This window comes from Solea solea, chromosome 20 (assembly GCF_958295425.1).
Source record: "Solea solea chromosome 20, fSolSol10.1, whole genome shotgun sequence".
Taxonomy (NCBI): domain Eukaryota; kingdom Metazoa; phylum Chordata; class Actinopteri; order Pleuronectiformes; family Soleidae; genus Solea; species Solea solea.
The window spans coordinates 20,653,187-20,670,824 of NC_081153.1; the positions used below are offsets into that span (position 1 = coordinate 20,653,187).

General features: G+C 42.0%; 1 protein-coding gene across 3 annotated transcripts in view; it reads left to right on the top strand.

Annotated features, from left to right (window-relative positions):
• Nucleotides 1–2,079: 2,079 nt before the first annotated feature.
• The window catches only part of LOC131447278 (ephrin type-A receptor 7-like), a 162,697-nt gene continuing 147,138 nt past the window's right edge, over nt 2,080–17,638 (top strand). For all 3 annotated transcript variants that reach the window (XM_058618941.1, XM_058618942.1, XM_058618943.1), the window contains exon 1: nt 2,080–2,283. In XM_058618941.1, the coding sequence (XP_058474924.1) occupies nt 2,205–2,283 (79 nt within the window). In that variant the 5' untranslated portion in view covers nt 2,080–2,204. The remainder of the gene's footprint in view (nt 2,284–17,638) is intronic.

Sequence of the window (17,638 nt, forward strand, 5' to 3'; positions counted from 1 at the left end):
TATAATATCGGCATGCAAATTATTGCGATATTTCACTGTATTGATTTTGACCCCCTGTAATCCATAGTGTTAACATCACTCAGTGTGTGTTTTTGATGACAGTGATGTTCAGAACATGTGTTTCAATGACGCAAACCCTTGAAACAGCGTTTTCCAGGTTTCGGTTTTATCTTACTCTTTTATCTTTACACGCACCAACAATACCCAGCAGTTAAAGCTCAATAATATTTGCTCCGTGTAAAACACTATGGACGTGTTTCCTCTTTTTAAGTAGCATCAAATCAATACTTCCCCTCAGAGAGGAAGTGATTTCTGTTTCCACAAATGATCACACGTCACTTTTCAGGGAACAACTGTGTGTCATTATAGATGTGAATATTTGGTTAAAAGACAGACTGGACGACTTGGGATTTGTGGACACAAACTGTATTTGTAGGATTTTCTCCGAGGGAACTCCATGATTAGAATTTCACCTCTGATGACAAGGAAACATATACCTTGAGGATTAAATCTGCTGTAAACCATTAATTATAACTGCTCTGACCTTGAATAAATACATTCATGTTTGCATTCTGTCACCACATGTTAAATCACTGAAATATTCAAATTTACTTTCTAACAAATATGTCACCATATCATGTGTCCACAGGTACTTTAATAGATAATGCACATTTTATTTTATTGCTGTTCTTCTGGCACTTTCCCCATATTACATACACAGTGGTTTGGATTTTGATTGACAGGAGTTATACTACATTCCCCTAAAATGATTACTTTAATTCTATATTAATTTGTCATTATTTTCTCAATGAACTGATGAGCTCTTTGGTCCATAAACTGTCAGAAAAGGGTGAACAATGTTGATCACTTTTCCCCCAAACATCAGAATGACAGCATTCTTAAATGTCAGGATCTGACCATAAACAGACAAAAATGAAGAATCAACCAAAAACATTCACATTTAAAAGGGAAGTTGAGGTTTTTTTTTTGCAGTGTGGTTGTTTGTGGTTGTTTGTGGTTGTTTGAGGTATTGACAAAATTGTCAGCACTGACTTCACCGCCTCCAGGAGCCGGCCTGGTACTCGCACTCTTGCTCTCACAAACATAGTCTGAGAAACAAGGAAAAACTGATTCTTAACCTCTGATATCTGAAGAATAGATTTGCTGCTTTTTATTGCAGCCTTTTCTGCCTGAGAATTCAGCGTGCAAACGCTAACTCCGCTGAACTAAAATCCACAGGGAAATTCAAGCAATTTTGGCACACAGGAGTTGTTGATCCACTACAATACACTGCTTCTTTAAACGTGTTATTCTGTGACTTCTTGGGCTGCAACGGTGAATCAATGTATCGATGATTATTTGTTTGCTCCATTAAATGTCAGAAAATGGTGGAAATGAAAAAAAAGGTTCAGGTTATTGACACAGAGGAGCAAAGAAAAATGGTTAAAATAAAACATTTTTTGACATTTATGACAGTTTGTGGGCAGTGAAAGACATTATTTTAAAGGGATGATTAACACTGATCAACAATTTTTCCACCATTTTATAGCCCAAACAACAAATGAATTAATTGAGAAAACAATCAGCAAATCAATTTAATATGAAAATAATCAATTAAATAGAAGTATTTAGAAAGTGAGATTTAGTTTAATCCAAAAACAAACACTTGAACGGATTATGTATCTATATATGTATATATATGTATATATATATATATGTGTATATATATATATATATAGAGAGAGAGAGAGAGATATCTTAAAATATTACATTATGAATTGATTTGCTAAAGATTATTAATCACTTAAGTGTTGCAGCTCACATGTTGTAATTACTGAATAAAAGCAGGATATTTTTATATGTCCAAACTGACAGGACACGAGGACAGTGTGTAAAAAGCTGCAGAGCTCGCGCCAATTAAAGTGTAGTGGAAACACCTGGCGCGGAGACTCGGTCGCAGCTCGTCGATAGGTCCGCTCCTGCACTCCACATCCCACTCCATTGCGCTCTCCGTGTGTCAGTCTCCTCGACAAAACCCTCCCCCGAGATATGAAATAGAGCGTGTGGCTGCGTGGCTCCTGCACTAGTTGCCCAGACGGCGTCCGCTCCGCTCAAACCTCCGAGTGTCTGCGTCTCTGCTGCGGCTGCGTTGCGCACAGGCTGGAGAGCGATGACAAGAGCCCCGCGGAACTGGCCACACAAACATGGATCTCCCTAAAACGCTGATGTCGGTGCTTTGGATATTATTGCTGAACCGAGTAGAAGACTGTAACGCAGAAGAAGGTACGTGGAATTCAAACAAACAAACAGACAAACAAACATGTGCTTTTATGGCTCGTTTAGTCTCCAAAAACGGCTCGAGTCTAGTCCGCAGCAGCCTGGATCCACGGACTGTGTCCGCGGAGGAGAGAGTTTGGGTATTTGCACTTGTCCTGTGATGGAACACGGGTGCAGGCTCCGCTGTGATGAGAACGGAACCGTTTTTATTCACTTGGAAAAAGAGATGATGTGTTTTTATAAGAAAATCCTGAGAGAGAAGATGCGATAGTGGAGAGCCGCGTTTCCAAAAATGACAGATTTACGCGTTTGTGAACGCTTCTTCTACCCCGAGCGTTTATTCCAGATGAACCCGAACACAATAGGAAACATAATAACGCGTTATATTATAGTTAATAATCACAGTTGATTATAAAATAAAGTAGAAGTGATTCCACTTTATTTCATTTAAAATGTATTTAATCCAAAAAAACGCGTAAAATGAATAATTATTCACAGTTATAGTACTCAAGTTATGACAGATTTTATTTCCAAAGACACATTTAAGTGTATCCAGTATCTCGCGTGTCCTGTCTGCGTAATATCCCAGTGTCTGAGACATCCACACAAGAGAAAGTCACTTTTATTCACTCTCCTCTTAGAGAAAGACATACATTCAGAGTCTGTTGACACCAAACTTTATATTAAATGTGAGCTTTCTTTTGTCTTTCCACACTGTGGAGCTGTCAGTGATGCTGTGGCACACATGCATAATCCACTGCATGCAACTCTACTCTCTGCTTTCTTTTTCATCAGTAAACTGTGGAGCTTTTGTGTCTCTTTCTCTTTTCTGTCAGCGTGAAGAGCAGGAGTCTGACAAATGCATGATTCACTGAGTGTTTTATTAAGATTTAATGCTGATGTGGGATTGGGATTTGGATTGCTGGCTTGTTTAATTGCCCCCAGTGCATCTGCACTCAAGTGTGTGGCAGAGTTAAGGAGCTTTTACAAACAGCAGCAACAGCAGCAGCAGCAGCAGCAGCAGAGGTCTGGTTGATTGTCACAGATAAACACCTCTCTGACTAATTATTGCAAACCTATAAAAACTTCTGAGCGTTAACTAACATTCACTGTGTGTGTGTGTTGTCCAGTATTACTCATGTTATGGGGACCCAACTATGTTTTCATAAGGATTTGTCTTCCTTATGAGGACAACAAACTTGTCTCCATGATGGAAATGATTACACCTTTAGGGGAAAACATGTTGTATTGTTAGGTTAAGGTTAGGGTTATGGGTTCAAGTGAGGCCAGTAGTAGTTATGGTTAAGGTTTGAGTAAATCTCCAGGAAATTAATCAATGTAATGTCCTCTGAAGTCATAGAAACCAGACTCTGTGTGTGTTCTTGTACGCGTTTCATCGTGAGAGCCACAAAACTTATACAACATAGGTTAAAGGAAACTTTAAAGGGATTTCTGTGGGTTAAGACTTGGTTTTAGGGTGAGGTATTTAGTTGTGATGTTTAAGGTTAGGGTAAGGGTACAGGTAAGGCATTTTGTCGTTGTCTTAGTGTGTGTGTGTGTTTGTGTGTGTGTGTGGTAAACCCGGTGAAAGTGATCCTAACTAGTTCTGAGATTCTAAAGCAGAGAAGAACATAATGGCTTCACATCCACACGCTTTCTTCTAAAGAGAAGCTTTATTATCAAAGCACAGCTGAGTGTTTTTTGGAATCACAATCATCATCATCATCAGTCACAAACACACACGAACACACACACATCTGTTTACTCGGGAGGAAGAGCGTTTGAACACATCACTGACACACGCATCCAAAAGCTCTTTGGAGCACACGCGAACTCTAATGCACACATTTGGCCTGACATGAACATGTTGCACGCGAGCTCTCACATGAAAATAATGTGCACACACGCATGGTGTGGTAATCTGCGGTCTTCTTGGGCTCTCTTTCTGTGCACGCACACACACACACACACACACACACACACACACGCACACACACACACACACACACACACACACACACACACACACACACTTCCTCTGCTCTTGCCAGACTCGTTGCCAGATCGATTAGGTTCCCTGGAATGCTGGGTAGCTGGATTTGGATGCTAGCTTTTGTTTAATTGATGCTGAGATTAATTGCTGTGAAAGCAATGTGCTCCCGAAGGCTGCTATTGGCAGCGATTCATCTTCGCGGTTCGTGAGGATTTGGGAGATCGGGGAAAAAACACTGTTGAGATTTCCTTTTTAAGTTCTCTGTCATTATGTCCATATTTAATGAGGGAATTGATGTACCTGTCCGCTCTGTGTGTTCTGTTATAGTGAGCAACACACAAGTGTTTATTTAGGCTCTAGTATTTCCTCTAGTGAGGGTTTGGTTTTATACTCTGTGATCATTTGCTCACCAGTCTTGAACTTCATCTGTTCTTGTGCCGTTCTAATCATTTATTAGCTCTTCTTCAGTTTTCCGTGTCGCGGTTTGTTTTTAATGTGCTCCTACGTTTTTGTATTGTTACTTGTACTCCGTGTTGTTCCTCCTGTCTTCCTATTTTCTTTCCTTTGTTCTTCTCACTATCCTCTCATATGTCATCCTCTTTTTTCCCCCCCTCTAACTCCCCCCCCCCCCACACACACACACACACTTTTCTTCCTCTCCTGCGCTCCTCCTGCATCCTGACTTAGCAAACACTAATATGACCGGGGGCACCGTGCAGGCAGAGCCGGGTGTCCACCACATCCCGCACCAGCACCTCACACAGTCAATCCAGCCACTCCCCCCCCCCCCTTCAGGCCCCCATTTCTCATTCCCCACGCCTCACTGCTAACACACCTTGGCATCTCATCGGGATCTCATTTACTTCTCCACCTCTCGCACCCCTCCCTCCTTCCCTCCCTCCCTCCCTCCGCATCTATCCCGTTCTGCAGTAGAGCTGAGGGGGAGAGAGACGGGGGGAGGAGGGGGGGGGGGGGCACGAGCCGGGTACAGAACAATAGAGGCAGAGTGTGTGAGGGGAGCGCAGTGATTGAGAGTCAGAGACTGCAGCGTAACCTGTGAGATCATCCTGTCGCTGCAGCTGTAGCTTTTTGCTTGATGCCTCCTCGCGTCAGAGTGATGGAGGAGACTCGGCTGCACTATATTCCTGGCAGGTGTGCAGACTGCTGTTTACCTGCAGTCTTATTACAACCGCGTGCTCCTCAATCCTCACTTGTCATGTACACTTTGTGATGTCTGTCCCTGAACGTGTCCTCAGACGTGATCACAGTGACCGCGCTCAGAGCCACGTCTCGCTGTTCGATGCAGAACTGTCCAGCGGTTCTCTGGCAGTGCCAGAGATATTCTGTTCATTTTGAGGTTGTCAAACTAACAAACCAAAAAAAACCTCCTCAAAAATAAACAAACATCTGCTTCTGAGCATACGTATAATCTGTCTCCTGAGCTGACGTCCTCTCTAGAGCATGGATACCTGACCTGAGTCCCAGGTCCTGACCGGTCTGGCCGGGTTTGGACAAAAATCAACAGAGGATTGTCTGTCTTGGGTCAAGCTCCATTACATCAAATGCCTGGTAATTTCAGGTTCTTTTAGTGAAACTTGGGGCATTTAAATAAGGTATAAACATGTAATAAAGACATGTATAACATGTAATGGGTAGAAACTAATAAGTCATTGACCTCGTGTTTCTTTTTAAATGCAGACTTTTCTATTTACAACTCAGTTAGACACGAGTTGATTAAGAAGAAGTGATTCTCATTAATGGCAAAGCTGAATTTTTATGATGCTCATAAGTGCTGGTGATATGGCGTCAGATGTGTGATTTGAACAGATGTGTGCATCTGTTCACGGGCGAGTAGACGCTTCGATGAAGGCTATTATTTTTTCAGGCTCTGTCGGGTTTGGACCAAAAAGTCGTCTCAACCAGCTGTATGTTCTTAGTACTTTAGACTAATCAGCACTGCCACGTTGATCATCACAAGATTATTTATTCCACTTCTTAAATTAATCTTAATCTTATTTCATGCTCTTCTCATCTCATGTCTCTCTCACATCTGTACGGTCAGATTTATTAAAAACATAATTATGTCCCTGCACAAACACATGACCTGAGTGTGTATTTGAACACAGGGAAACCAGTGGAATAATCATATTTAGTGCTGTGATCCAGATGTTAATAGTGACGGGTGAATGGGCCCATTGTCTGTACTTGCACTTTGTGGTTGAAAATGTGCGTTTGTTTTCCGTCAGGATTCACAAAGGCCTTCTTTTGTGAGCGTAATCCCTCAGATTATAACCCTGAAGAATTACATTATATGATGAAGGGTTGTTGTTCTTTCATCCACGTGTGTTTTTCCATTGACTTTATATACAAGTGCTCCTCTTCAGTATGTGCCATACATGGCCTGAACTGTTCATTCTAAGGAGTGAGACCAAGCAGAGTCTTAATCGTATCAGACTTTTGCACTTTACATAAACAGTCTTTTTCTCACTAAATGACACCTCTTCAGGAAAAGGGAGGTAAGATTATTGATACACTGTTGCCATATCTCACTATTTGTTTAAAAAATAAATAAAGAAATGAAAATATAGAACTCTCTACAGGGATTTCCCAGCCAATTTGACTTACTGACGTCACTCGCTCCTGACTCATGTGGTGACATTTACCACAGAATGAGGGTGGAAGGTGTCAGCAGCAGCATTGTGGTGGACAAATTGTGAAAAGTCGTCCAAATCCTAAAAAAAAACAACCAGTATAATCGACACGGTTTTCTATCGTAGATTTTATATCACATTAAGAGTAAATCTTAATTCAACAGCGATGAAGTACAAAAGGAAATGGAATCACTCACATTACTAATTACTATTCAAAATCTTATGAATAATTGATCGGGAGGACTAATTAACCGTTACTTATCCCGGGAAGGTTGCATTTCAGACACAAGCCAACTTTTTTTTTTTTATAAACAAAATGTAATGACATGGTGTAGCGGTTAGCACTTGTCTTTAAAGCAAAAAGACCCAGGTTCTTGACCCGGTCAGAACGAGGTCCATTCTACATGGTTTGCATGTGTGTGTGTGTGTGTGTGTGTGTGTGTGTGTGTGTGTGTGTATGTGTGTGTGTGTGTGTGAATGGTTGTTGTGGCCCTGTGATGGACTGACGACCTGACCAGGGTGTTCCCCGCCTTTTGCCCAGTGAATGAAAATAAAAATAATAGTCAGAAAAGTTTAGTCGACCAGCGCAGTCTCTCAATCATACAAACATTAGTGTTTGTCTTACCTGTTTCACTGTGATACAGTGATTATACTGTAAGTTAGATGTATGCCAAATGGGAGACAGTCGTTTATTTTGGATGAGTTTGGTCATTGCAGGTAACTTTAACCTTTCAGCACTAACTGACTCTTGACTAGTCAAGTAGAGGAGACCACACTCATTGCCATTAATAATGTTGCTAAGTTTGTCAAGGGTAAAGCCCTAAATATCTCCCTGTACCACAGTATTTATAGACCTACTTGAACATGTGTGGAAGACTTGAATATTCCTTTCTGTTTCCTCAAAATCCCTTTTATATACTTTAGGGCGTTTGGTATTGACTTGTCTTACAGTATAGTGGTTATTGATATCATTATTGTGGGCCATGTGCTGTTATATTGCGAGTTATAGCCTCAGTTCAATTTTAATTTTTCCCTCACAATATAAACAAGGTCTCTGATATTTGTAGCTACTTATAATTCACTATTTTCTGGTTGTTCTGCTTCACATGTAAAGAAACTGACGGTAATTTTACAACATTGTCTGACATTAAGGGCCGAACACTGAACAGATTAGTCAATTATGAAAAGAAAACACAAATCAATTAAAGTGTTTATTTATTAATAAACTCCACATTAAATTGTAACCGAATCTTATAATTAGTGCTAAAAGCAGTACTTAAAAGTGATCAGACTAATACTGGGTTGACCAGCAGTTGCCAGACTGGCAGAGGAGCAGCACTCCACCCTCGCAGGCTTCATTTGGGACTAATTGTGTGTAATTTATTCAGGCTTATTTCTGCTCTGCTGCCGCTGCCGGCCCTGATTGCACCGGTCCGTCTTCCAACGGCGAGAAAATCTGCAGACTTGTGCGCGTCGGATCAGATGACTGTGACCTCCGTGAATATGAAAGGTTGGCCGTGTTTTGTGAAGATGACAGCCGCCGCGCCGCGCCGCGCCGCGCCGCACTCTGCGCCCCTTTGTCCAAGCCCCGGGGACATTGTCATTTTCAGGAGAGCCGAGATTAAGGTGGAGATGAGAGCAGAGGATAGCAGAGGCACCAGTGTGGTGAAATTAATATAGGGAGGAAGAGAAGACAAAAAAAGATGCATTACAAGCAGGAAAGGGGACAGGGAGGTGTCGGGTTCAGGGGTGAGGATGGAGGAACGCGGCTTGAGGAGGAAGAGTGGATGAGGGAGTGACAGAAAGAAAATTGGAAGAGAGAGAAGACGGGTGGGAGGGAACAAGCGAGGAGGGAATTGTAAACTGCCACCACGGCTTTGTTCCATGGCTCCTGTGTGCTGCGTATAATGAAACAGACCAAGAATTCCTATAACAAGTCAGTGCATCAGCTCAGCCAGATCCTTATTTACCTCCCACAACCCACTGGAGCACATTGACTCAGACTGATGGACTGATGAATTGTAAGTGCAAGAGAGAATTTGTCTTTATTGAATCCCGATGGGGTCACCTGATTTCCTTTGTTCAGGGTAAGGACACGACTACAGCAGTGGGTCTATTCTGCTGGATCGGCAAGAATGAGCCGCCAGAAAAGTGTGTGTGAGAGTGTGTGTGCGTGTGTGTGTGTGAGAGTGAGAGGGTGTGTGCGTGTGTGTGTGTGTGAGAGTAATCATGCAGGAAGTAAGATGGGGTTTTACGAGGCCTTTCAGCCATATTGGCCGACGTTTTTGGGTCAATTACAGAAATTTGATCAGTTAATGTCACTATTCATAAGTTTATTAATAAATATTAGGACTGCAACTAACTTATTTTCGTAGTCGATCTGACGATTATTTCCTCGATTAATCGTTTGGTCCATAAAATGTCAGAAAACTTAAAAAAAAATGTTGATTGGTGTTTGTTAAAACCTGGAAATAATGATGTTCTCAAATGTCTTGTTTTGTCCACAAACCAAAATGATTCTCTTTTAATGATTTCTTTGTTATTCAGAGCAAAGAAATGAAGGAAATATTCACATTTAAGAAGCTTAAACAATTGGAAATCTTGTTATAATCATGAAAAAAAGCTTTAAACCTATTAACCGATTATTTAAATAGTTGTCGATTAATTTAATAATCGATTAATTGTTTCAGCTCTAATAAATATAGATAGAGGGCCAAGCAGTGGAGCTGTAATTGTAAAAAGGTTTTCGGGTTTTCCCCAAAAACATCCACGACAAGCACAGACTTCACATTTTCAGTTCTGTTCCCAAAACACTGATTTTCTTTGGGTTCACAGACGTCACGTGACTGTTTTCACGGACACCCGAGCTCATTAAAATGAATGTGAGTTTAATAATCACATAGTCTGTGATTGTCAGTGCTGACAGTGAGATAAAGTGTTGGTTGTGGCACTAAAATAGAACCACATCTGTTCATTGTCAGCGTGTTCAGCGTCTAATTAGTGGTGCAATAAACGACCAAACATTTCCGTCAGATAAACTTCTTAGAGGTTTTGAACACATCGTACATGTGTACAATTCATTAATAAAAGCGGGGGATGTAGCTAATGATTACCTCTGTCTGCGGTTAATGTGCTGATTGTTTGAGCGCTCAGCCGTTACGTCTTCATCACGCAGCAAGAAGACGAGGACACGTGAGGGTTATCAGTGTGGTTACTGGGATAGAAAACATAATCTTGTTCTTTTATGTAAATAGTTGAGGTCAGAGGTCAAAAAGGCATAAACGAGAGCTACTCACACAAATGTGTGTGTGCTTTTAGTGTCATACACTTATGTAAACATCTAAAGGTCCTCTTCTCTAAAGGTTCTTCAAAGGTTATGTGCAAAAACTGGAAAAAAGAGAAACGGAATCAAATAATATCTCCGACTACACAGCATCATGGAGTTGAGACGCATTTCTGCCAGATATCTATACTCGTGATTCATCTCTGCCGCTTTTTGTTGGGATGCTAATAGATTTGAGGAGTTTCTTGGCAGGATTTTGTATCCTGAAGTGTCTAAAGTTGATAAATGTCACTGTTGTGTCTTTGTTCAGAGCTGTAGCTGCCGTGCTCTTGGCACAGGATGTGTGTGTGTGTGTGTGTGTGTGTGTGTGTGTGTGTGTGTGTGTGTTGCATTTAAAGTAAACACTAACTGCATTAATGCGAGGCTTGATGTGAGTGGGCATGTTGGGGGATTGAATTGGCAACTCGGCACAGCTCAGTCAGTCAACCTCCCTCACACTTCCCTGCATTTCTTTTAATTTCTTTGCTTTTTAGGAGTAAAAAAAACAAACAATCACCCACACATCAATCACTTGAGCTTCGGTTTAACATAAAAAACCCTCATTTCATCTGTGGTCTGACTTTCAGAGGCTGCTGGCCACATAAACACTGGTAATCCGATACTATATGTCCCCGTACTTCAGGGCCTGATGTTTTGGCTGAGATTTCGTCTCAAAACTCTTTGTTCACTTGATCGTGAAGCTATTACTGCAAACTTTCCAGAACTACCTGGCCTTTCCTGTGACTCCGCAGTGCCTCACATTTGACCGTCCACGCTCTGTCGCATCAGGCATCAAAGGCTCCTGTGAGAGAAGTGTGTGTGTGTGTGTGTGTGTGTGTGTAGAGGTGTAGTGTTTTACTGGAGGTTAAATGTGTTTGCCCGTTCCTTTCAGATGTTGGCACAGAGATCATCAGCCTCAACTGAGCCTGGTTTAAGCAGTCACATCACACTGTCATGGAGGTGACAAAGGTCGCACACACACACACACACACACACACTCACACTAAAAGTCTTTCCCCTCAAAAAACCCTTTAAGTGTGCGACGGAATGTTTTCACAAACTGTCCTCACTTCCTGTGTTTTAGATTTCTTTGCTCCATTATCTATTCTATGTTTGGTGAGGTTATGTAAGATTAGGGATAGTATTTATTTAGCTTTATGGAGTTCTGGCTCCTGATTGGATGAAGCGTTATGGGGGAGTGACAGTGGATCAGTGGTAGAGCGAGTTGTCGTTGACGTGATCACATAGATGCGCTGTATGAATGTGTGAGTGAATGGGTGAATTATTTAAAGGGACTATATGTAAGTTATGTAGGGTGAGTAATAAATGGGGGACTGACATTCAAATAAAAAAGATTGGAGAGCACTGCCCCCCCCTTCTCTTCCTCACCAGAGAGTTAAGGTTGCCAAGTAGTTGGAGGAAGAAGTTTAACATGAACTTAACTAGCATGTACAGGCTGTAATTTGAATTTGAAGTTAGAATAAACTTTCTGTACCATTTCAGTTTAACATCCTTGGAAAATGAAAGAAACAACTAAAAATATAAAGTTATAGAAGTTACTTCATCTCTCGCTACAACTCAATCTAATTTCACTACACCAGTGTCTGTAGCCGAGTTAGCTTGTTCTATTTACACCACGTTCAAACCCGTGTTAACGCAAACATCTCATCAGTCAATGTCATGACAGCAGCTCAGTGCATGGAGACGTGGTGAAGTTCAAACTGAGCTTCAGAATGGAGACGTGGTGTAGTTATGGGTTTGAAATGATAGTAGAACAACAGTAAGTCGTTGCAACCGAGGTTTGCAGACGTTCACGTCTGAGAGAAGAACACATGAAACCCTGAAGCAGATGAGCTCCAGCAGCAGACTCTCCTGACATTTTATCATGGGTTCTGTCGACCTAATGAAGTGGCCAGTGATTGCATTTCAGTGATTTATGTTTACTGGGCTAATAGAACAATGGAAACTTGAGAATAAATGGATGAAGAAGCTGAGGTTACTATACAAAAACACCACGTACCCATTTTTTGTTGACGTGAAATTTAGTGCATTTAGTGCATCCAGAAATCCAGCTCCAATGAAGTAACAGTTAAGTGAGGTGACGAGATTAGATTCTCTTCTCTTCTCTAACATGAGGCCCAGTTCTCTCCATGTACCAGCCTGGAATCCACATCCTTCATGCTCATACGCGTGGGATTATTCTCTCCAAAGTCCTGCTCTCTTAACATCCAACACACACTTGGCCTGCGCACACACCTCTACAGCTGAACTCCACCCCTCCCTCTGCCATTAGTCTCCCCTCTTCATCTGTGCTCTGCTGTGTCGGTGTCTGCTTCACTGGCTCTGATGCCGGACAGCCGTACGAACGCTGACTCTTAATGTGCTTTCCGTGTCTGCTTATCCCTCTCCTGCCTCTGCTGATGACAACATCTCCGGTGAAAAGAGAAACACTGCACCTTACATCCAACATGTTCTTTAGATCTTGCTTTGCTCATGATTAAATGCAACATCGCGCTCTCCGCTGCTTTTTCCCGTTCAGCCGTCCATCCGGCAAATCTGGAAACTGTAGGGACTGTTAATGAAAGAATAACATTCACCATATAGCCGTGTTATGCAATACTCGTGCATTTAGGTCACAGTGAATAACCCCAGACAAAGTTTTCAGGAATATTGAGCTGACTTTTTATTTAATGGCAGATGCACAACAACTTCAGTAAATGGGCCAGAGCGACGGCAAGTGGAGCTGCAGCACTTGTTAACAAAACACACACAAATGTTGATTGTTTGTGTGGTGCATTCAGGTGCTGCTGTGAAAACCTGTGGATATCTGCAAGTCAAGTATTGGCTGTAGAACCGAAGCGCCGTTACACTCGAGCTGTTTCCATGTGCAGCCTTGAGCACATGCAGATCTCAAATGGAACATTGCAAATTATCATCGCCCACAAACGCCAGGTGCATTTCCACAATTTATGAGTGCGGTGTTTGTTCAGATGACTAAAGCAAGTAAAATAGGAAATCTTTTTTTTTTACATTCTGTTTTCATAAAGGGCGTCACAAACGTTTCTGTTTCCATCATTCATTTAAAAAGAGAAAAAAGACCATTTCAATTTGATTTGACATCAAATTGATGTTTTAAGTGGACAATCATGATTCTGCAATACCTGAATGCACCAAATAGATCTACAACTAACGATTATTTTCATAATCGATTAATCTGTCAATTATTTTCTCGATTAATCGATTAATCATTTGGTCCATGAAATATCAGAAAACCTTAAAAAATGTTGATCAGTGTTCGTCAAACCTGGAAATGATGATGTTCTCAAATGTCTCAATGATTCACTTTTAATGATTTCCTTGTTATCAAGAGCAAAGAAATGAAGAAAATAATCACTTTTAAGAAGCTTGTTTTAATCAGGAAAAAAGCTTCAAACCGATTAATCGATTATCATAATAGTTGTCGATTAATTTAGTAATCGATTAATTGTTTGAGCTCCAGCACCAAAGCACAACAAGTGTCAGTTTTGGACAAAGAGCAACGTGCAGCAGACAGTTTAGACCAAATGGGCTGTGGCTGATCACAGCAGGCACTGACCTTCATAATGGCCACACACTGAGTGAAGGCTGAGTGGACCTTGTTATTGTAATAAACAGGAGCGGCCGTTCAGTTGGCACACAGGATTTATTGCCTATTTTAAACTTATAGATTTGCAGTAATTGGAAACTGGTTTCTGCAGCTTTTCGTCTTTAAACCAGAATCTGCCTGTGACCGTTTATTTGATAAATATATAAAATATCCCGGGTTTAAACAATATCAGACTGCTGATTGATGCAAAATGACATGTAGACAGAAGGACCCTCTTCAGAAGCGAGCAGGTTTGTTTAGTCCTTGTCTTTGCTTGCAATCCCTTCTCCTGTCTCTGCCCTGTGCCGGTAATGACCGTCATGTTGGAAATCTGTCCGGCTGGGCCTCGTAAACCATTACCCCCATGCCCAGGAAACCCCATTAATCTCTCTGAGAGGCGTTTGACCTTTCAAACTCATTAACCACAGCCGGTGCTCAGACAAACGCATGCACAAACCGTAGATTTGCTCTGGCTCCTTCTCGCACACACACACACACGCGGCGTGTGCACGTGTACAGGTTTCCTCACACACACACACACACACTCACAGGCGAGGTCTGGATGCACCGGTGTGCGTCCAACTGCCAATATCTCCTTTACCAACTTGCCTTCTCAGCTTCTCTCTCTTTATCTCTCTTGTCTCTCCTCTGCTGTCCTCTTCATCGCTTCCTCACAGTGTGGGTTTGGTCAGTGACCTGGAAAATTGCCCAATCTTTTAATACGCAGCTTCCTCGGTAATGAATAAATACATAAATCGTGCGGCTCTGGCTCAATCGCTTTTATGATACCTCTCTCTCTCCCCGCCGCACACCTCATTGCACCCCGTCATCTGCTGCACCCTCTCCACACAGACACGGAGGAAAGCGGGGTGCCTCTGTAGTGATAGCCCCCCCTGCAGAGAAGACAGTCCGTAATGGAAGGGTGCTAGTGACTGCGCTGAGTGTGAGTGTGAGCAGCGGAAGATGGCAGAGGACGCAACGGGGCGAGTGGGCGAGACAGGTTAATGCACCAGCATGGGACTTGCCCCTCTCAGTTTATCAGGAGGTGAGAGCTTTGTAGGTGGCGGAGGATGCAAAGTGTCATGTGGCAGCTGAGGTTAACACAACAGCAGGAGATCTGATCTGCTCAGTTTATCATATGTGCCAGTGAGAGTGGAATAAGCCAAGGAGCAGGGACTGGCTGGTTGGGATGGATGAAATATTGGTCTTGCATTAGCGCTGGTCAAACGATGGTCGTTGGTTAAAATCCCGGTTTGACCGGGGTTCTTGCTGTATGTAATTTCCAGGTTCTCTGAAGTAGAAGTTAATTTTGCCACAGACCAGTGGAGTCGCCCCCTGGTGGCTAACTGCTACTTCCACTAGCTAGACTTCATTTTTCAAATCATATGCCTACATCCATGTTTTATGTTTCACTGCAGATGATGGGGAGGGAGATAGAGATGCAGAATATTTGAATAGTTGAAAAGCAAGAAGAGGTTTGAAGCAGACAAAACATATGTACCAAATATACCGTTAGATAATTATTATTATTTTTTTTAAATTCACTTTTGACAATAATGCTAATTGGAACTGTGTGGATTGTGTGTTTATACTTTATGTGGATGCTGTGTCACTGATTGCTCACTGGATACTTGTTCTGCATGTGATTGCACAGATTAGAAGCACATTTAAGAGCATGCATTTGTGTGTGTGTGTGTGTGTGTGCGTTTCTTTGTGCATCTGATTGTGATTGCAATCAGAATGTCATCAGTGCAGGGTGGTTGGGTGGAGTGTGATCTTGTTGTGCTCCCGCTTCCTCTCGACCATAAATGTTGCCTTCCTGTCTTTAAGTCAATTAGCCTGTCAGCCAATCGCTGCGCCAGCCCAGCCAATCAGTTAGTTCATTAACCAGCTGTCTGGACAACCAGCCATTTAGTCAGGTCATCTGGCAACAAAGCAGCAAACCACAGAGACAGCTATGCAGAAAGCCCATTCAGTGAGGGAGCCAGCCGTCCATCACAGAACTATTCAACTGATAATCAAGTTAGCAAGACGCCCTATTGCCATTTGATCATTTGGTTTCTGTCGGCGAGCCAGTCATGCAGAGAGCGTGGCGTTGTATTCATCCGCAGCCAACTGTCCATCAGCACCGAAGGCATTTTCTCCTGTGCACTCTGACCCGACACGACACAATCTCACGTAGAGCTTTAACCATTAAATCACACATGATACATATTGTTCCTGTGGCGATATCGCAGATTCATCAAAGAGAATGGATATCGCTTGTTTTGTACCACAGGTGCCAGAACCAGAGCTGTGACAAACTGTTGCGAGTACAGATAGTGTGTCTCAGCTGGAAGACTCATCTACATTCTGGCAGGCAAACGCCTCAAAGCCCCACTTTGAAATTGGGGCAGTCTCTGATCTGATATTCCAGGATGGAAAACCCTCTTCTTTGCACACATGACTTGTTGGCCCTGATGCTCACGTCTTACAGAAAACATTCTGCAAAAATGGACCAAGAGCTATTTGTACCATGCAGTGCTTCTGGCACGGTAGAAGAAAGTTAAATCAAATAAATCCACAGTTGCTCATTAGTTCTCTGTTTAGTCTCCAACTCCTCACCAAACGATCTGGGTCTTTAGCCAGATATCATTTGAAAATGATTTTTAGAGAGCCTAACAACTCAGCGTCAGTCTAGTCTATCAAACAAAAGACTGGTTCTTTCTATGTTTCTCTCTCCTCTTTTGCCTTTCCGTGTCTTAATCCGTTAATTTTAATGGCTAAACAGTAAAGCTGTTATATTTATGTGAATTAAACACAATACAGTTCAGTAAATGCTTCCCACCCCACTTGTAATCCAAGCATGCAATCTTATATCCATGCTGATTAGTTTCTGACAAACAAAATTAAGTAATGTGTCATGTTTCCTGTCACCTCAAAGGTGCACACACAGTCCTGAGCCTCTGCTGAGTGGCTCAGGAGGTACAGCAGATGGAAAGGTTGGAGGTTTGATCCCTGGTTCCTCAAGTCTGCGAATGGAGGAATGCTAAATCAACAGACTTTGTGAGTGGTAGTTAAAACCAAAAATTCACTGTTTAAGTGCAGTCCATTAACACTCTCTGGGTGTGTAGTGTAAATGTGACATGCAATCATGAAGATAAATGATCTTTTTTTTATTTTGTAGCTTAAGCAGTGAAATTATTACATGTTTTTTTTGTTGTCCCAGGTTCTCCTCTTGGTCCAGCCTGTGGCTAAATGCTACCTATGGTTATTATTACAACTCTGCAGGGAAGAACTGAGCGTTGGGTGGAATGTGTGTCTGTGTTTGTGGGGTTGTTTTTTTGTAAGAATTGTTTTTTGTGCTGTAATTGGTTTGCCCCTGTGTTTAGTGTGTCTGCTGTGTGTGTGTGTGTGTGTGTGTGTGTGTGTGTGTGTGAGTACACCCTCTATGGATGAATTGATTTTAATGGGGTTACTAAGGGTTACTATGGGGGTTATAATGATGAAGGTATTTGTTCCATTTTCTCTTGTGTGGTTCATGCTGTTCTCGCTCGCACACGTGCTGTTTAGCCAATTTCGTGGCACTTAGATTTGCATTTGAACGCCTCGCAAGAAAATGTGGTTTTTTTTTTTGTTCTCACATGAAGTCAATTACTGTCGTCTTTATGAAGTCCATTGGAGATGAGATAATGTGTGCATTATTTAATGTCTGCTCCATATGTATGTTAATGCATTGCTGAAGTGGTCTAACGGTGCGACTGGTATGGAGCTGAGGTGACTGGGATTCT